This window comes from Hoplias malabaricus, chromosome Y (genome assembly GCF_029633855.1).
Source record: "Hoplias malabaricus isolate fHopMal1 chromosome Y, fHopMal1.hap1, whole genome shotgun sequence".
NCBI lineage: Eukaryota > Metazoa > Chordata > Actinopteri > Characiformes > Erythrinidae > Hoplias > Hoplias malabaricus.
The window spans coordinates 4934439-4956174 of record NC_089820.1 but is presented as its reverse complement, the minus strand read 5'-3'; the positions used below and the strand labels follow the sequence as shown (position 1 = coordinate 4956174).

At 38.1% G+C, this 21736-nt stretch overlaps 2 protein-coding genes across 2 annotated transcripts in view; both read right to left on the bottom strand.

The window, feature by feature from the left end:
* Positions 1–11148, bottom strand: part of LOC136679487 (major facilitator superfamily domain-containing protein 3-like) — a 46633-nt gene extending 35485 nt beyond the window's left edge. The window contains exon 1 of the mRNA XM_066658024.1: positions 10452–11148. Coding sequence (XP_066514121.1) covers positions 10452–11142 — 691 coding nt within the window. The 5' untranslated portion in view covers positions 11143–11148. The remainder of the gene's footprint in view (positions 1–10451) is intronic.
* A 2687-nt stretch (positions 11149–13835) lies between these two features.
* On the bottom strand, positions 13836–21131 carry LOC136678143 (annexin A1-like). The gene is made up of 13 exons (XM_066656030.1): positions 21053–21131; positions 20109–20178; positions 19125–19209; positions 18644–18738; positions 17918–18031; positions 17387–17477; positions 16894–16973; positions 16711–16767; positions 16229–16322; positions 15688–15783; positions 14793–14851; positions 14536–14658; positions 13836–14035 (listed from the first exon to the last, which is right to left on the bottom strand). Exons 2-13 carry the CDS (start codon positions 20163–20165, stop codon positions 13976–13978), a joined length of 1011 nt encoding a protein of 336 aa, XP_066512127.1. The 5' UTR covers positions 20166–20178; positions 21053–21131; the 3' UTR covers positions 13836–13975.
* Between the last annotated feature and the right edge of the window lie 605 nt (positions 21132–21736).

Sequence of the window (21736 nt, the reverse complement as noted above, 5' to 3'; positions counted from 1 at the left end):
ACACTGCTCATCACCCACTGTGAAACGTGGTGACGGCAGCATTATGCTTTAAAGATGATTTTCTTCAGCTGGGACAGGGAATCTGGTCAGAGTTGATGGGAAGATGGATGGAGCTAAATACAAGGTAATCCTGGAAGAAAACCTGTTGGAGGCTGCAAAAGACTTGAGACTGGGAAGGAGATTCATCTTCCAGCAAGACAATGACCCTAAACATACAGCCAGAGCTACAGTGGAATTGTTTAGATCAAAGAATATTCATGTTTTAGAATGGCCCAGTCAAAGTCCTGACCTAAATCCCATTGAGCATCTCTGGCAAGACATGAAAATTGCTGTTCACAGACACTCTCCATCTAACCTGGCTGAGCTTGAGCTATTTTGCAAAGAACAAGGAGCAAAAATCTCAAGACTCTAGATGCGCAAAGCTGGTAGAGACATACCCCAAAAGACTTGCAGTTGTAATTGCAGCAAAAGGTGGCTCTACAAAGTATCAATATGGGGGGCTGAATCATTTTCATTTCAGAAACACTTTTCAGATTTTAATTGATTAAAATATTTAAAATGTTAAGACTATTTTCGTTCAACTATGAGCTACTTTGTGTTGGTCTATCACTTAAAATCTCAATAAAATACATTAAACTTTGTGGTTGGTGACAAAATCTGAAAAAGCTTAAAGGGTTTGAATACTTTTGCAAGCCACTGTATATACAGTATATATCTTACATAACTGTATCACATCAATTATATTGTAAAGAATGTTAAAGCTACATCTTGCTATATGGGACTATCACTATTGTACACTATTGTATCTAACATGTTTGTAGTGTATGTTATTATGTCTAATGATACACAATTTATATCAAACAATATTGTACTGTATCAATCTACAGGGTGGGCCATTTATATGGATACACCTTAATAAAATGGGAATGGTTGGTGATATTAACTTCCTGTTTGTGACACATTAGTATATGGGAGGGGGGAAACTTTTCAAGATGGGTGGTGACCACCTGAAACTACGGATACTGGAAGCCTGTGCTAACATTTCTCCTGCGGTGTTGCTATCAGTGTGTGAAGAGTGGGAGAAGAGTGTTGCATTGACAATCCAACACAATGGGCAGCACTTTGAACACATTTTATAAGTGGTCAGAAACTAAATAACTCATGAAAGAATAAATTTATAACCAAGCACACCATTGTTTTTCTTGTGAAATTCCCAATAAGTTTGATGTGTCACATGATCCTTTTCTCATTGAAAAACAAAAACAAAAGTTGGATCCAAAATGTCCGACATGGTCACCAGCCATTTTGAAATGTTTCCCCCCCTCTCATATACTAATGTGCCACAAACCGGAAGTTAATATCACCAACCATTCCCATTTTATTAAGGTGTATCCACATAAATGGCCCACCCTGTATATCACTTGGTACTGTATTGTATCAAACCAAATTGCAGCGAATCACTTCAAACTGTTGCCAGGGTGCAAAGTTAACTTTTTTCCAACTTGTTGGCAAGTGACTGGAATATTTACTGTCCCGAACCTAATTACTAATGTCCCAAACTAATCTTTGCATCTTAGTGTTATTCAAACATAAATAAGCACACATAAAAATATATTTAGTTTAGATTATATATAGTTATGTTATCACTATACACTGTTACTTATTTTCATTAAAAACAAAATGTAAAAACATTTAATTAGGTTTCACACAAAATTCACCTTAATATTTTTTTCGCTGCGATACATGCAGTGTGAAAGAGAGATTTGTGAATGCGATTATTTCCTAAAAGTAGCAGTTCAGACAAAAAAAAAAAAAAGCAATTCATATCTGCCTTGTTCAGACATAGTTCTAGGCTACAAACTCTACAGAAAATCTCAGGTACAGAGGAGTCAATGTCAACTCACAAAAATTGAGCCTCAACTAAACCATTTTTCTCCATCAGCCCATCCTCTCACCCTCTACGTCCACTACAATGGTCAAATAAATCACTGGGTGGACAGAAAAGGAAGAGGTCGGCTTGACGTCTTAATGACTCGAGCAAAAAGTACGGATAATCTCCCACCCCCCCACCCCCTTGTGAGATTTAAGTCAAAAGAATTATATTCCAATAGATCAAGTGATCTTTTAAAGTGTCAGCTCCTAAGTCAACCATGTTCCAATGAGTGACAGCTGTGATTTGTAGATGAGGCTTTGAGTTCGCTACATGAAAACTAAACACAATTTAGCAAAAAAAAAAAAAAACATTTTGTTGTTTGTTAGGGTCAGGGTTTGCTGTCAAGAACCCATCAATTAAGGGTTCTTTTAGGACCATAAATCTCTGATTTTCAGGGAACAATTAACTGCATTATAAAATCTAAATTGTCACCATGATTTAATTCTACAGCATAATAATTGTGTAACATAATATGATTTGTGTGGAAATTATGCAGATGGAGCAACACAGTAAATACAATTTGTTGAGGACATGCACATTATGTATACAATCAATTTTAAATGGTTCTTCCACTGGTTCATAGACATTTCTCTTCCCACAGAACTAGAAATATACAGGGATGGAGCACAAATGCAGACTGCCCCAGTGGCTTTAAAACCACTTAGCACCTAGCAGAAGCACTTTTATTTAACCATTTTATGCCTATATCTCTGTTGCAGAAATATAAACAAATTTATTAGAGTTATTGATATGTTACATGCCTTGAAACTGTATCTCTATTTCTGACATAACTTTCAATGGTCTAAGGCAAAGCTAATTAATTCATGAAGGTCCAGTTAGAGAAGAATTTCTCAAGCCATGGTCCAAAACAGAACATATAATCTGCATTATGATCCATGCCAAATCCTGCATACTGAAATAGTTATATAGCTATAGTTATAGCATCATTTTATGCAATTAACAACTGAATGTCAAATCAAATGACACTTCCAATTACATTTCAAAATATTTTAACAAGATTTAAAAACAATTACAAATAATAGTCTAATTAAAATTACCTTTTCTCATTTCAAGTAAAATGTACAAATAAAACAATGATTCTGACAAATAAATGTATATTTAAATTAAATAAAGTCCCTAATGACTTTTGTAGTTGCAGTTGACTTTACTGCTTTCCCATAACCAGCCATTCTTTATGCAGATGGGTGGGACTTCGGTAAAACAGAATCCATGTTCAGCATTATGAGAATATTTCAACTAGTGTTGCCACGATAAAAAATTCTGACTTTCCATATGATACCTGCCTAAATATCTCGATACCGATACTGAAACAATACCATCGCAAAAAACCTAAGACATCAGGAAAAGTAATTAACGTTCTCAACAAGCAGATACAAGTGATTATGTAGACCGCCCTCAGCTTGTAAAATGTGACACCATACATGATATTTCTCAATTTCTGGGTCCAGTTGCGCCTTTTGCCCATGTCATACGGTCATAAGACATATTTGATGTTTGAATAAAGCTGAGAGCTCAATCAATTATGTGATTTCAGTTCAGGAGTTCAGAAAATTGGATTATTTCAACATAAAAGGAAGCAAACATGTCTTTTGCAGCACTTTTTGCACATTCACAGCTCATTCTGGTTTGTGTGAGCTGCCATGCGGACCGGACCGACTGTGCTGCTCTGTTTCTGGAGCCATGTTGAGGGAGCTGTATCTCCAGGAGCAGAGAAGCCTCAGAGAGAGTGCTGTCTCTCCTGCTCACGGTCAGTCCCAGTGTTCTAACGAGTTGTGCTACTGCCGATTCTCTTCTATATAAAGTAGCTAAAGTTTGTACAGAAAGTCACTGGTGCTAGTCTGGAGTTTTGTTTTCTTAAATAACTCGCTAGAAGGTCTGAAAAGTCGTTAAAACTATCAGCAATATCATTTAGGGAGGCGAATCGCTGCCGGCGCACACTGCCTCTCCTGTGGCACTTGTTGGAAATACAGCTCTTATTTTAAAACACTGCTTCTAAAAGTACCAGTACTCGTTATATGGGATATTGTACCGTTTTTAATGACAAAGTATTGAGATACTTTTCTAGTATCTGTAAACAACTAATTTCAACCGGTAAATATTAAAGTTTCTGGATTTACCTCACACAACATGGTCATCCCAAAAGTGTCCCTTGGGGTCTTTTTATTGGCCTCTGGACAGTGTTGTCTGGAGCCCTGCCTTGTGTGTGTCACTCATTGGAGTCACAGCACTCATCATAATGCACAGATCTGTATAGCTGTATAGCTTCACGTGATATGCAGAAACACATGCGATAAGCCTGGCAATTTCCTGTAGCGCTAAACCTGAACTGTAATGACTAAAAGAGTCACGCCACTTAAAACAAATACTCTGTTCAAAATTAAACAGCTCTTTATAGTTTATCAGTTACAGGTGCAGGTCCAGATAGGACAGCATCTGGTTCCAGGCCTGGCCCACGGTCCACCTATTCGTAACCCCTGGTCTAAGGAATACACATAAGCTCCTAATGTTTTATTTAGAGCTCTTTAGTGTTCTGTAGAGGATGAGATTGAATTGTAGAATTGTTTTCTAAACATGTCAGCATTCAAATGCTTGACTCTGTGTTCTATATAAGATATGAATTTTCCGTAATACATGCAATAATATACTCATTATCTTCATGGGTTTACTTAAGTATTCCAGTGAACTATTTGTGATAGTGTACAATGCAGAATGATCAAGAGACAAAAAAAATACAGCCGAAAACAAATGAGACATCATTCATTCTACCACATTAATCTAGTTAGATTTGAAGAGATACTAAATACGGAGCAGCTGGTTATAATACAACAACAACAAAAAAAAACACACAAGACAAAGAAAACTGAAGTGTGGTCGATTAGCAGCAGCAGAGATGATGTTGATGATGAAGGAAACACCATAAGACAGATTAAAGGGGGTCCTGGACACTTAATGTCCTGCCTGCTTTCGTTGTCTAGAGCTTATCCGTTTACTGCACCACCTCTGATTTACTCTCTCTGTTTCTCTGTATGTCTGGCTCTCTCTTTCTCAAACACTAACACCCCAAGCTCACACCCACACTCCTACCGTAAAAATGGACAGGTTTTCATTCAGGCATTATTTACACACTAGTGAAGGGACCCACACAGACTGTGGGTGCATATTTTTCGTTTTTTGGGTTTTGATGAAAACGCCACAGACACAAAGACACACTAATCCTTACATAATCCCCTTCTGCTGCCAAAACACCAAATTCAGCTCAGCGAGAGTCCCTCATTCACTAAGATCGGACCTGCTGGCACAGCCTCTGGTGACGGGAAAAACACACTCTAAAGTATACTTGTACAAACCAAAAATCAAAACATGCATTCCACTTTCAGAAGAATAGTCAGAAAGAGAGCACCTCGAGGTTGAAAAGGCCATATGACACTTCACAGCTCTGCAGTGTGGCGCGATGATTGAAGGTCCTGTTACACTGCTGCAAACATATGGGAAGACAGCCATCTAGTGGTGAGGGAAGGAGCTGTGTCCAGGAGAACAACCGAACTGTGATGAAAAATCTCCAACAATTAAACCAAGGGTGCATTAATGTAGTCCCTTCTTGGTGGTTTCACCACTCAAATACACATTAAATCTGAAAATTAACAGAAGTATATCATGCAGTCCCACCTTAGCACGTAATAAGCTATACAATTGGCTACTGCAAAGCCTGCACTATTTACCTTTTTAGGAAGGCATGAAAACACAGTGTCTTGAAGAAACTACTAGTGTTGCACCGATACTGACCCTTAAACTCAGCATGTGTATCGGCTACAGAGTGTACCAATACCATAGGTGTGTTTGAAACGGCCCACTTCTCCCTATTCCCTACATGTAGTACACAGTGCACTTTTCAGGACACACTCCATGAAGCAGATACTGATGCGCATGCACTCCGCTAGATGCAGCTTGAATTTAAGTCGGCGCAGACTGTAATCAGACTGGGTATTTCACACTACATGAACCCAAACGCCCCAACCAAACACACAACTCGCACTTTCTAGGAAACACTGATAAATACAGACGTACAAGTCTCTGTGGTTATGGTTTGCGCTGCAGTTTGTACAGATTCACAAAGAAAAAAAAAACATGTAAAAATGGGTCGTGGATATGAAAACTCAGTCAGCGCGGTCCCTACACACTGCAGCAGGAGCTGGAGATTAGGAAAATAGTACATAGTTGCAGTTACGTTCCACCTTCAGAAACTGTGCTAGCAGGAGCGCGTGCCAGTATTAGAACTCAGTTGGAATAAAGGCTGTAACAGCGTGTTGTGTGGAGCACCATGTTCTCCTACAGGTAATACTCATTATTTGGGGACATGTGCATCCAGCACTATGTAGTATATTGTAGTTTTTCATAGTTTTATCTGTCCTTTGCTGTAGAGCTCAACTGCACGCGCCCGTCTTTACTTTCTGTGCTGTTCTCATTGGCTGTTGAAGAAACTGGTTCAGCCTTGAGTTTGTGGAGAGTTTACACTACACGCCTACGTTCAAAGTTGGATAAAAAAAAACCCGTTTTATATGCTGCAACTGGTCTGAACTGGGCTAAAAGTCGTGTAGTGTAACCCCAGCTTAAGGCATGTCAAAGAACACTGACTTCATTCAAGCAACCACAAAGAAGCACGCTAACACAGGTCAGCAGCAGTCCTTAGAAAATGCATTTCACACTCGTGACAAATAACCTCATAACATTGTAAAAGCTGTTCAGTCAGGCTAGACTATGTGTTCCTACTTGTACTTGTTACTGTATTGTGGAAATATTGATTTTTTTCATGGCTTTGAAACTTAACATTTTTAATGTGCAGCTATTAAATAAGTAAATGTTGTTCATTCGGGTTAATTATATCTTATTAGCGATACAGAACACTGGTTTAAAAAAATCAAATCTGTAAGTATAGCAATATAAATATCTGGATTTATAGGCACTTATCTAGTATTTAAGATAGATAGATTTGGTATTGGTACTCGGTATGGGCAGGTATTTGAACATGAAATATCGGTATCGGAAGGAAAAAAGTGGTATTGGTGCATCCCTAGAAACTACATTCAATCTTTCCTACAACACATATGTGATATGAATAAAAGATGACTGACTTTTTTAATCAAAGTAATTATTGATACATAGAAAATTACATTACACAATTTCATATAAGACTAAAAATATTCAATATGAGCTGTTTATAAAGACACCATTTGTATATTCTCTTATAAAAACAAATTAAGCAGTGGCTTGGATGCAGGCAAATTCTTTTTTACTGCAAGATATTCAGTGTCAAGCAGATAAACTGGGCTGAGTTTACTTGAAGTGGGCACTGTGTAACAGTGTTATCTAGGAATATCTAAGTTTCGGATCAGGACTCAGTATCAGCAGGGGCAAAAAACATTCGGGACATCACTATTTTTCACCTTAGCTGTTTCCACCCTTTGGAGTATGCAAAATGTTGTAATCGCTGACCTAGATCTGCCATATTATTTCAAGAAACCCACAGAGCATCAAGATAGAGAGGAAATCTGCATCAATACCATATGAAAATGCAGTAGCCTAGAACACAGCTATTGATATGCTACTGCTTAGCATGGTTGAAAGAGTCTGGTTTCACTGCATAGGTGACACTTGTGTTGTCCTGTACCACAAGTACTTCACTGAGAAGTTACTGTCTTTTAATATAATCCATTAGATCTTGATGTTAGCTCACAAAGTTGATGTTGCAGTTTACATTGCATTCCTTTTCTTTTTCTTCTTCTTTTTTTAATGATCTTTAGAAGTTTTTACAATGTTTAATCTGTCTTACAAATGATTGGCTGATCTACCTTAAGTTTGACTTCGACTTTCTATATTTACATTTGAAATATTTTATTTACTAAGTTCAAGTTATTTAAAATATTGTGCATTTAAATGAATACAATGTAAGAAATTCCATTTTTGTCTCCTGAGTTCCCCTACCTGCTGCTGAGTGTAAATCACATTTAGAGTACTGTTGTCAAATCAAGTCTCACACCCATATCTATCTATCTATCTATCTATCTATCTATCTATCTAATACCGAACTTCTTGATTGCAGATTCTGCTGGGTAGACGTCCATAAGTTTTGTGCGTAAAGCATTACGAATTCCTCACGAGAGACTTCAGCCCGTGATTCATTCACTTAGTCCAGTAAACCAGCAGTGGACCTGGCGTAGCAGCTGGATGCTCCATTCTCTCTATAACAGCTCAGTGGAATATCACAATCATTTAGAAACTGTAATTTTCACAAATTTTGATGTGTGTTATTGGTATAGCTGGTTTTGTTATTTAATGTCTATATAAAGGTGAGATCATTCCATATTTATTTGTGTGTAGTTTTCTTTGTTGTGTTGAAAAATAACTCTGTCTTCATACATAAAGTGGTCAAATTTAAAATAAGGTGGTTCACTATGAAAAAGTTTTTAATTTAATTTTATTTGTAGTTATACTTATATAGTGCCTTTCTAGATACCCAAAGGCACTTTACAATCTACATTGCACAGAATGCCATTCCATTCAACACTCAATCAACAGTCTGGCGAGAAGCAGCTGTCGGGTGGCAAACTTGCTAATCACCGAACCACAGTGCTGCCCAAAGTCTTTAAATGTAGCCGTTTCTCTTGTTATTTATGAAAAAATACGTAATTGAAAATGATCAGCAATTATCCATATTGAATGAAATTAAATATTTTATAACATTTCTGTCAGCAATATCGCACAGCCCTAGTTTATATGCACTGTTTAAAATGTTTACTACTTCAAACTAATTTTACTTTAATTCTTATTAATCGGGTGCATGATTCAGGGATAACAGGACAAGGATTAAAGGAGCAACCTCTAATATATTTACTGTACTTAGTAATAAAATGTCCAGGGTGTGTGATCATAGAATAAGGAAACAGTCAAAGCTAAAACACTGCTGCCTCTCACAGCATTGCTAAAGCAGTCTATTCTCTTTGAGAAGTGCCCAGTCTGCCCTCTTGTCCAATCATTTTACAGTTCAAGCCCACCACTGCCAGGTCTACAAACAGTGACTTGCAGCCAGGTGAACAGAGTTAATGTTATAATTTACCTGACCCAAAAAGCCTCATTGCCCTTCTAAATAGCTCTATGACCACAGATGGAGTAAAATGAGAGACAATATTGGCCTTGTGTTTGAAAAGTGGAGGGAGTATTCAAGCAGCAACACTACAGAACAGAGCGAGATTCTCCTGAACAGGTAACAGCAAATAGTTTCTTTAAAAAATATTGAAATTCAGATGCCTATGTATAGATTAAAAAGAGTAAAGCCATAGGTTGTGTGTTTTATATAAAGAAAGTGAGGCATAGCGACATTTGAAACGTGGCAGGACTGTGCTTTGTGTGTTTTATATGAACAAAGTGAATAACAACATGATTGAAATGTATAAATACCATTGTTTGTTTTAAAGAAACTGATGCAGATTCGTGTGCGTTTTAAACAAATTAAGCAATAAGAACTGTGTTTGAAAAGCCTCTCATATTTAGCTATTTTAGCTGGAACAGAGAAATCAATCTTAGGTAGTACACATCAAATATAAGCGTTTCAGTAGGTTGATGTTTTAGTGACATGATGTACACTTGCTCATGTTTTAAATGGATTAAATAAGAAATAAGTGTTTCAAAATGAGTTTTGCTTATAAACATAGCGCTAGCTTTAGCTTCGCATATCTGTTTAACATGGAAATGAGTATTCAATAAGAAGCTGAATAATGATGCAAATAAAAGTCTTAAACTGACCCATTTAATGTGAAACTAAATGCTTAAATATGAAGAAGCAAGGATCTGCCTCCTAAAATGACATATATGGTTCAATAGAAAATAACACCAACCTTGTCTAGTGTAAAATTTTAATGTGGTTTAGACAGTAAATTCTTTTAAATGCAGTGAAAACCGTAGCAGTTCTTTAAATATTTGCATTCCGCTTAAGTAGGTAAATGTTTAGTAAAATCACATTCAATTGGTTTGTGTGATTTAAACGGATGAACTGGAATAGTTGCTTCAAAATTTTCAAAAGCTATAGTACTAGCTTCAGCTCTTAAAGTGTAACTGAGAATTTCATTAAGCTTGCGAATAACCCCAATAAGATTTGTAAACGGACACATAAGGTGGAACAAATTGTTTGACTACGAAAATTGTAAATAAAATGCAAGTTTTAAACGCTAAACAGCAGTCCTGTCTAGTTGAAATATTTCAGGTGGGTTTGGACAGTAAAGGCTTGTAAATGCAGAGAAATGGCAGCCACTCGTTCACTTTTAAGTCTTATTCTTGCATAGGTAGATGTTTTAGTAAAATGATGAACACTTTTTTCTGTGTAAATATTTTGATTATGGCACATTCTTCTTAGCTATTATGGTCTCTTGCTTGATTGTTCATTTTTCCTCAAACTGGCTACCTGGTCGAGCTTCACTTCTGGGGATACACCACTTGTTACACTCACCTAGTTTATATGTCAGCACATACAGAACAGTCCACGGCGTCCCAGGCACAGACATCAATTTCCTCCAGATCCTCCATGGCCGCGCCACATCCCGGGAAGCCCTGCGGGTCTCTCCCTGCGTCCGGCTGGGTTCTCCATCTAGCACTGGGGCACCCCACACAAAGAGAGCCACTCCTCCATAGACACACGCCAGGAGGGTGAACATCCAACCCCAACCAGCTACGTCAATTACGGCCAGCAGCCCCCCACCAGCAAACACAGAGCCAGCCTTATAGCCCACCACCTGCGCAGTGTTGCCCAGGCCCAGCTCACCCTGTCCCCGCAGCAGGCGCACAGCCGCCCCGTCCACCGCGATGTCCTGCACTGAGGCCAGCACGTTCATGGCCAGCAGGGCACCTGCCACTGCTGCATACTGAGACTCCGGGGCCACAGTGGCACTGGCCAGGCACACCATCGCCAGCCCCGCCACAGTGGCCACCAGCCAGCAGCGCTTGGAGCCCGTGCGATCCACCAGAGGCGCCCACAGCACCTTCAGCACCCAGGGGAAGTAAAGCACCTTGGTCAGGCCGATGCGGGTGAGGGAGTGGCCGGCACCGCGCAGGTACACAGGCAACAGGGATGACTGTAGACCATAGGGGATGCCCTGGATGAAGTACAGCAGCCCCAAAAACACCAGCTTGTCATTCATCATGGATAGAGGGAGGGAGGGAGGGAGGGAAAAAAAAAAACAGGGGGGCCTTCAGCTCATAGTGTTAACCTGGGCAAAAACATAAACAGGTCAAATTAGACTGTTGCCTCAAAACATCATAAACAAAAACAGCAATGACAACAGAAGCAATACTGATGGATCAATGTATTGGATGGATGATTTAATGACTGAATGAATTAATATCTGACTGATACTACCACCTCAAAATAAAGTATAAAACCAGACAAATATAATAACACTAATACTAATACACAAGAATGTAACAATAGCATTAATTAGGTTATAATAATAAATCTAATTATATAACTTTTGACGTCAAAGAATGTATTAATTAATAATTAATGGAAGTGTAAGGACCGGTTTTAAACAAGAATTTCAAAAACCTAAGAAAGAGTAAATGAAGGTTAAACGACAATTAACTGCAGAAAAAATGATGCAGAAATGATGCAGATTGCGTATGGAAAAGATAGCTTACTATGCAGTACATAAACCTTTAATTTTATTCGTGAGAAACTAAATTCAACCTAAATTCAATATCCCTGCCGTTTTTGTTCGTTTAAAACTGAAACCAAGCCTCCTGAAAAGAATGGAACGTGTAGATAGTAAAGCAAAAAGTGGACACAATAAATACGGAGATATCTGACATTACATTCAGTTACAGCTGCACTATTTAAGGTGGAACGAGAAATTAGTTCCAGAAGTGAACTTCAGCTCCTCTGTCCTCAGGTAATGTCCCTCAGTCCTATCTCTCATTTAACCACTTTGAGAGCAGATTTACGAGTTAAATAATATGAAATTATGTTTATTCAATTCACAGTCTTTAATGTAGAGACAATATTGAAAGAGGAACAACAAAATGGAAAGAAACTCGGAAGACAACACTGTGACCGGTAGCTAACGTTAACACAAATGCGACAATTCTGAAGCTTTTCTAGCCTCTTGGTTTCATACTTAAAGAGCAGTTTGCCTCCCAAAGAGTGTCACAAACTGTATTCACTAAAGACGCTGTATTCTGGGAGTTTCTTAAAGCTAAAATAAATTAATGTACAGTTAAGTATCACTAAGCTCCATCCGTTACCGCCACAGTCTTCTCCCTCTGCTCTACCACTCACCCCGCGTCACAGCGACGCGCTGACGTCACGGCCCCTCTTATCCAATCAGCCGCGAGCAGCTCCACACGGCCACCAAGGCGTATAAGCAGATTTCATTTTTTTTTTAAAGGTGCTATACATACCTGTCAACACTGGAATTAGAAAATAAAGGAAGCTTACCCCGGGCCGTTTCACCACCATCACCAATATATTCGTATTCCTTTAGATAAGTGTACATACAGTGAATCCTTAAATCACTCTTAGACAACCACTTGCTTCAAATATAAGAGCAAAAATCCTATGTCCAAAATGGCTTTTCATTCACTATTCCCTATATTTTTCACTATACAGTGTACTATTACAGGGCACTGAATTCAGGGTAGTAGAGAATGATTTTGCACTCTAGCACGAGAGTATTTTTCAGTGTTTGAGTGCATTGAAAATTGTCCCATTTTCAGACACTACTACAAAATAGTGAAAACCATAAATAGTGTATTATAAAATGAACAGGGAACACAGCACAGGACAGTTATCTAATTTTCAGAAATAGGTATCTGATTGAAAGTGAAATTATCTCTTTATCTTAATGAAAACACAAAGCGCATAAACTCATTTATTCAAACACTTATTTATATTCATTCATTTTAATGAAAGAAATTGAAAGAAATGCATTTTAGGTGTATATTCAATGCCCAAAGGAGCTATAAATTATATTTGTCACCAAAAAAAAGAACCAACCAATATTTATAAAAGTGATTATGTATGATTGTACATTCTTTCTATAAAATGGAGCTTACATGAGAGAAACAAACAGCTTTGTAGACCTGAATGTACATGTGTAAGCGCCATAGAGTGGGTTCCCCTTTTATTTCTTTCCTCCCAAATGTTCATGACCTGGCTTTCATCTCAATATCATATTGTAGTGTTATTTCCATGTCTATTCCATTTTGCAGTTCCAGCTGGAATTCTGCTGACAGATCCTCAAACTGGTAAGGGTTTGAAATTAATGTCACATGGTCTTCACAAGGTATCTTAGGCTCCTCAAACCACCTACTGAACTCTGCTTCCAGTCTCCTCAGGTTGATTTTGGAAAACATGTTAGCGTCTTGCATTTTATTGGAGATGTCCACAATGGTGAGAATCCACCACCCAGATCCTACCTCCTCTGCTGTGGTCTTTTGGGGTACGTGACACCCAAAAAACCATTTTTCCCCCCCTTATAGTATTATTTTGCTGAGGTAAAAGTTCTAGACACAAAGCCTTTTGTAGGTCAGGGCCCAGTTTACCAGCATCTTAGTGTTATGCTTACTCCAACACTTTAGAATTTACTTTTGGGAACTCACCGACATTAATGACCTTCTCCACTAGGGTGTGCTATTCAGTGCTTTACATGAAAGACTGTTCTTACGCATTTTTCCCCTTTGTCGACTGTATCCAGGCCCAGTCATGCATCAGGAACCATCACTTTCCCACACCCACTCACTATTCTTCATCATGCCCCACAGGCCTCTTCAGAGTGATTCACAGTATGATATGAGGATTTCAATTACTTTAACCTTTGCCACTGAACTCCAGACCACAACACAGGAAATGGCACTGAAAAGATTTATTTAATTACAGACGTCTTGATTAATTTACTTCTTTACACAAAGTTGTTCTTGGTTTAAATTTTGCAAAGACAGAATTGTTTTCATCTTGGTCATGAACAGAAAGACCGCAGCTCTTTACTCATTACTTCCACACAAGGCCAGCAGGATCCTCTCGTAATCTCCTTTGGTGTCATCCTGGAAAAATAGAACACACAAGTCAAATTGTCTCAATAGTCAGATTGCCTCTTATAGCTCAGAAATGAGACTGTGCCTACACAGATTGTTGCAAATGTGTGTTAGTTAATAAACCAATTTAAGCCAAGTGTGGTGCATTTGTTTGAGGTTATTGTTAGAGTTTAGTGTCTCACCATCCCAGTTCCACATTTGACTGACTTGGAATTGGCTTTAAGTTACATTAATAAAAAAATAATAATAAATAAAAAATAAATTGTGGCAGGCTCAATAAACACAGATTAGTGTCTGATATCAGCTTATAATCAAGTATTAGTACTGATATCAATATGAGCTGATTTTTTAAAAACTATTATGTTTTTCAAATAGTTGTTAATCAGTTAATTTTATTCCTCCATACAATTTAATGGGTAAAAATATGATGACCAAAATTCTCCCCTCCTACATCTGCTTCAGCATTTCTCACTTGTATGCGATCGGTGCCACCTGTAATCAGAACATACCAGAATGTCCTGGTAAAGGGTCTTGCCATATTTCTTCTTATATTCCTGCTTGATCTGCACCATATCCACTTCAGATCGGCACACCATGATACGGGTCAGGATCTTCCCTCTGTAGCCACTGCCCTGCAATTGCCAAAGTAGATTTACAAATATAAATGCATTAAGGTGAATTATTTGTTAGTGTGTGTTAACATGTAGATGACTGTACAACTTGTTTGTTAGGATCACTGACTGAGAACCCAAGACATTAAACTTGCCTTCATCGCCATGTTCAGTTTCTCAGCAAAAAAGCCAGGTTTGCTTCCAGCACATTTCACTAGGAGACAAACACACAAATAAAAGATAAATCAGCACCACCTTTTAACTCCAATTCGTTTATTAAAGTAATATTTGAGAAAACCCTTGTTAATTAGTCAATTTGTTTTTGGTTTTTAAAATATCTTAAACTTTGAAATGGATTTTACACTAACATTTTACATTAAAACCTGTTCCTGAAACAGTGGCAGTGTGACTGCATTTAGCACAGCAGGGAACTCAGGTTGCAACACATCATTCTTGTTATACTTCCAACTATTGAAATCAAGTAGGGCTGACAAGGGGTAGTAAAGAAAAGCACAGAAAAGTTCAGGAAATTATGGGAACTCGAGCTTGAGATGCTTATTAAAAGGCACAAGAGAATGTAACATTTTTTGGTTTCAATATTCTCCTGAATAGCTTTGTGCTGAACGCAATCACAATAAACGGAGTCCAAGTCATGTGTCATTCCCATATTGGACTTTATTATTATTATTTTTTTAGTCACAATTTTCTCCAACTTTAGTCATAATTTCCACATATTAGCTATGAATCAACCACAGCACTGAAGTTACAAAAAAGTAAGCCTACTATTAAATTTATACAGTATGATTTACCTCAAAAGTGTACTCTTCTACAGCTATATTTAGATATGCTAATTGCTGTTATTGAGGAATTAAACTTGGACTCCAAATTCCAGATATGGGCATGATGCTGGCTACACAGTATGACTACAAAATTTCAGTGTCCCCCCCCCCCCCCCCCCCCCCCACAAAGCCACAGTGTTCATCTCATTCAGCCCACAGAGAATCCTAATATAATTGCATACAATTGGGTTCAATGTGTCAAATGTCTTACCAATGGCAAGTAGGCAGTTTTCAATGTCTCCCTTCAGCTCCATGTCAATTGCTTTGGCCACGTCCACCTTGCTGTACTTTGAATACTGCTCAAACACTGGAGTGCAAATGAAACAACAAACAGAAGACTGAACAAAAAGTTTAAGTCTACACCCAAGAGTAGTTTATGAAGTGGAAAACTCGGGTTGTAAAATAAGGGGGTCCTTTAGCTTGTTTCTTGTAGAGAGTTGTGGCTTTGGGCTTAAAATGATCTGGGTAACGTAAAAATGTAAAATTCTACCACTACATAGAATTAGAAAAACACAAACTCTGACTGTAAAAATGTAATCAATCACAAGCCACCATATTCATAAGCAACACTGCTCTAATCATTTGTATTTACAATTACTAATTACTTTGAGCTACTTCAATTTTCCTTTATTGTGGTTAATTGTCAGTGATTGAGAGTTATGTTGAAATTCACCCAAATGTAAATTTTCTTGTCTTATTGGTGAAATGGATTATTCCTAGTATTCGAGACCTTTATGTGAGGTGAAAAATACCTTTCTTGAGCTGTGGAGGGCTCCTGCTTGTCAGGATGTCAATGAACACCTTGCAGTCTGTACCTTTCCTCTTCTCTCCAGCCTCATACAAAGCCTGGAGACATAGAAATTATAACATTCTCTTCTCTTTCTAAGGTGAACTAGACTAAAGACGCTTTTATTATTAAAAATGAATGCTGATTAAACTACAGCATAATTTTATGACAAATTGGACAGGGCTCAGTTTGACAGACAATCAAACTAATAACATGTTTTGAGGGAAGAAACCCCAAAGTCACAAGGAGAACATCTAATTTCATAGAGTTCTGAGGCAGGGCCTGAACCCAGGACACAGATCCTGGAACTGTGTGACAGTGACAATACCTTCAATAAGTTTGAACATTCTGTCAAATGACATGTTTCTTGACTGAGCGAGAATATGTAGAGGGGTGAGGGTGACCAATCCTTAGAATATAACTTTATATACAAAGAAAAACACTCACCCTGGCATCATTGTCTGCCTGTTCCACGTTCACGATTCGATCTTCACTCCTGGCAGCCTGTTAGTGTGAACGAGAAGAGAAGTTTCCTTGGTCAGAGAGGTAAATTCCTTGGTCTCTCCCTTTGTCTTACACAGAAACTTACTACTCAATGACTGATGTATTTGCATGCAGAATTAAAGTTACCTTTGAGAGAGCCAGTAGGGCATCCCTGAAGGGTCCGCTTGTGTCAGACTTGATGTCATCCTCCAGCTCCTTCTTAAATTCTACATTTAAAAAAATAAATAAATCCCACACATTCTCATGTTTGTACCAATATACACGTTAGGACATTCCACAGAATGATCAATTTAACTAATACTACATCTACACCTAACCTCAGGAACCAAAATTAAACTTGGTGTTTTAGTTTTTACTATTTGAAAATTTTTTTTTAAAATGTTAGGGCATGCTTTTGTGTCCTAACATATCACCAAAAGTGAATATTGTCCTGAGAAGTGAGTGTGTTGTCTGGAATCATGTCCTGATATTTCACACACAAGGTTTATCTTGAGTATAGCACTGGTAGTACACAAATTATTATTTAAATATTGTTTATGCTTCATTATGGAACTACAAATACACAGCCTGATGAATTAACATTAATGCTATAGGTTTGACACTCAGTGAGCAAGCTTACCATCCTTGTAGGCCTTTTTGATCTCTCTGATCTCTTTGTTGGTTCTTGAGGCCAAAATCTCAACCAGTGTGTCCTCATCTGTGCCCAGGCCCTAATCACAGATTTATGAAATCTTATAATGGACAGTTCCAAGTACTCCAACTCTTAATAGACCAATGAAGTGATATTCTGTAGTGTCATGACCAAGATTAGGAACCATTTATCTGCTCAATTTCAGAATAACAGAAATCAATGGGAATTTAAGCTAAATTTATATTTTGTCTCAGTAACAACCTTATAGCGCCTCCATTTAACCAGCTTCAGACAAATTCATTCAAGTTCCAGTGGCAGTGGACTTAAGTGCATACCTCATTTGCTCTCAGCTGATGCAATGGGTTTGATGTACCCTTTACATTTGATACAAACGCTGCACATATACTACAATCCATGTGAGTCACAAGATAGAGCTGGCTTTATCTATACAAAATAATAATAAAAAAAGGTTTTCTGTTATATATAGTTAGGTTGATGTGTGATATTGTGGTCTGTCACCTTCATGGAAAGTTTGAGCTGCTGGGCATCATACTGGGCAGGAGTCCTTAACAAAGCCAGCACCACATCCTCCAGCTCGCCTTTCAGAGCCGATTTCAGAGCTCCCTCCAAAGGCTGAAAACAGAAGACAAGAGATTCATCAAACACACACAAACGTGGTTTAAAGGTATTTTGAATCATCTTCAAAAGTTGGTTAATCTTAATTGAGAGGTCACAATATGCAAACAAACATGGGTGGGTTAAATTTACTCTGTATTGTATAAAATAATTAAATAAGAATTTAATAAAGCTGCATTTAGAAATGTAATGCCTATAGTGCATTTACAATTACTATACAGTGTAGAAAAGAGTAAAAATTAAACACAGTAAGTGATGAAAGAAGGTACAGTGGCAGAAGTTGAGTGTTTGGGTGTGCAAGGTCTACTCAATGGGTGAGCAAGCAACAGTTCTACTGAATGGGTGAGCAAGGTTTTCCGGCTTTTTCTAAGGGAGTACTGTGTTGACTGAGTGAGTTTGCCTTGGTTTACTTCTGCAAGTTGACACCTGCATTGTAAAGAAGTCTAATATCTACCAAGTGACTGGTAGGTTTAGTGAAAAAATGTCTTTCATAGAACACACCCACCCCACCCCCACAGCTTTAGCTTGTGTAAGACTACACAGGTGACATTTTTTTAATGGGTTAACTTTATAGAATGGCTGTTTCTCTTCAAAACTTTGAAACCTCACCTTGCCAGAGGCCTGCTGATAGGCAGCCTTGATCTGCTGCCGCTGGTCATTGCTCCTCATGGCGAGCACCTCGATGATAGTGTTCTCATCGACACCTGAAACCATTGTGACACACCAATGAACATTAAAAGTTGTGAATCTCTTTTAAATTGTCAATCATCAACTTTCATTTAATACAATTTAGCCTTTTAATCATCAATAGTTGAAGCCCAGCTACTGTTGCCATGTTACTCTCTCCAGGGGAGAGATGAAGTGGTAAGTGGAGATTGAAGTGGTGTCAAATTGCGTATTATTAGATCCATGTGTACTGAATAAATGCAAAAGTGTTCTATCAAAACACTAAGCATTACTGTATATATTTTTTTATCAGTTGTGGGAGCAGTTGTAAATTATGGAGTGCACTGCTGATTAAATTGTGGGTTGTTTCTTTAGGAAAAAATATGAGCAAGTAAGAAATGCAATATGTTACAATATTACTGACCCTTTGCCTTGATGGCTTTGTCCAGAACAGCAGCATCCCCACTGGCACTGAACTGAAGAGCAGGCTTCACAGTCCCCTGGACAGCCTACACACACAAAATCACTCTTAAATTCCCCAACAGATGCATGTTCAGCCGCTCCCTGTTAAAAACCAACATGCCGCTTAATCCCTACAAGAGTCCATTTGGGAAATCTAAATAAAACAAGATGTTTTAAAGAATGTGGATACATCTAACACACCCCTAGATTATAAAAACAAAACACACCTTGGTGACTTGGCATAGGCTTGCAGCAAAGAACCTAAACAGAGTCGACTGAAACTTACCTCATTTTATTTTCCACAATCACAACTGACACGATTACAGCTGAATATTGTGAAATCTGACCAATTTAATAATTTAAATGTTCAGACTTCAGCAGCCATTAGATTAAGTAACACATCTGTGAAATACTCACAGGGGAATGCTTTAGAAACAAATGCCTTACAACACCCTAAATATGTACGCCATTATTTTTTTAAAGATATGAGCCATTATTTTTGCACTCTATCAATCTTCTACAATTTTGCAATAAAGCTCTTTGTTTACATATAAAACATGGATGTATGCAGAAATTTCAATTGAAATACTCATTTAACGTCCTCTGTAGGTAGCATTAGATCAACCAAAAAGTATCAGAGGGCACAAACAGTTAAGGCATTTTCCTCTTGCACCAAAACGGATGACGGGTTACAATGGGAGGGGTTCAACATACCTCTGACTCATACACTCCTAAATGTGGCCCTCTCTCTCTCTCTCTCTCTCTCTCTCTCTCTCTCTCACTCCCTTCTTCACAGTTCTCTTACCTCAACCCTCCCCATCCCTTCTCTTTCTGGTCGCTGATTTCTCAGATTTTCCACACACTTTGGCAAATGAAAAAAAGAGGAAGAGAAAAGGAGATGCTTGTTTTTCACTCATTCCTCCAGTAAACTGAGGCAAAAACTTACCAAATCATCGCTGCCCATGTACATGGTCTGCTGCAGAAGGCTCTGGATGAGCGACATGTTGGAGGTGGATCTGCACAAATTAAACTTGGTTAAAGAGGTGTTGTACTAAAGCTTTAATCTCAGAAATCAGACTAAAAAAATATAGTAATTTGGCTGCATGGGCATGAACTGCTCTGCACTGGTCAGAAATCATAGGTTACTTTCACTTTTCCAAATCTCAGTCTCATATTTCATCTAAACCCAATGAACACAACACAAATAACTCATTCCTTACAGTTGGCTCCTGCACGTTGCCAATAATTATGCACCTCACCAAAGCCTTTTCTTTCCATGCTTAAGGATACAAAGCCATTGTTAGGTTAAAGTGATATTAAAGCCCTAGACTACGCTTTACCTGTTTGCACTCGTGAGAATTATATTCCTCATTCTCATAATCTTAGAATTCCTGCACAATTAAATCACTTAGTCATATTGTGAATAAGGCATTGTAGACTAATTAAGTGTGCATTTACACTGGCACACCAGTCTTAAATCATCAGTGCTGTCCATGATGAAAGGATGGTAAATATAGTTTATTTGGGAGCTCTTCTGTGTTGATTTTCTGTAAGGCAAATTTGAGTCTAGCTCCTCTCACGTGTCCAGTTAATGTAGATATGCAAATGTACATTTGTAGAAAGTTTGAAAAAGGGTGTCGTTCTCCTTTAGCCACTCTTTTTCATAAATCTGTGAGGGGAGGACCACGCCTTTATACAGCCATGTATTAGAGCAACTGACTTCAAACAGACTCTCTCTCTCTGCAGATTGAACATAAAGTCAAAATATAACGCCAGCTGCTTTTCAACAGCCCACATTTGCTTAATTACCATCAAAGAGGTTCCAGAAAACTCCATAAAACTGAGTTAGAAAAGAAAACTTTCACAAAATCATTTCTGCTTTTCACTTACCGTAGTTTTGTTGCGAGGAACGACGGAGACTCGGATCAAAGAGTTCAGAGCTCCCTCATTTATACACTGCGTTTCATTTTCATGCCCCACCTTTCTGTCTAGTCCCGCCTTCTCCATCGCTGTTCTGGGCTCTGATTGGCAGTGAGTTCACTCTCACCGTACGCCTCTTACCCTCGGAAAACGGGTGTGTAAAAAAAAAACATCCGCACAATGACGTAAGAGGCGTCGCCTGGATGTTTTGGTTTGTGGGCGTAATTATGCCACACCTATACTACATGTCCAGAAGTTTCAATCATTCGTGAATTCAGGTATTTTAAGTTGAGCTCAGCCTTTAAACTGTCAAACACTTTGTAAGTGTTTTGTAAGAAAATTCTGTACATTTGTTTTTCAGTAGAATATGTGCACAAACATGCTGATATGGTTTAACACAACATAACATTTGCTCTGGAACTCTGGATTTGAAATTATATTTAAACTTAAACACCCAGGGTTTAGATCTTGCTCCAAATTTCAGATTTCAACTCTCAGAAGAAGTTGGTAACTTCTACGTTGGTAATTTTCTGCTTCTCACAATTCAAGTCAACTTCAAATGCACTCACTGATTGGTTCAGTGATGAGTTCCAGACTCTGAGCTGGCCAATCTGTAATGAGGATGTTTCATGCTCAACTTCCATTGTTATGTGT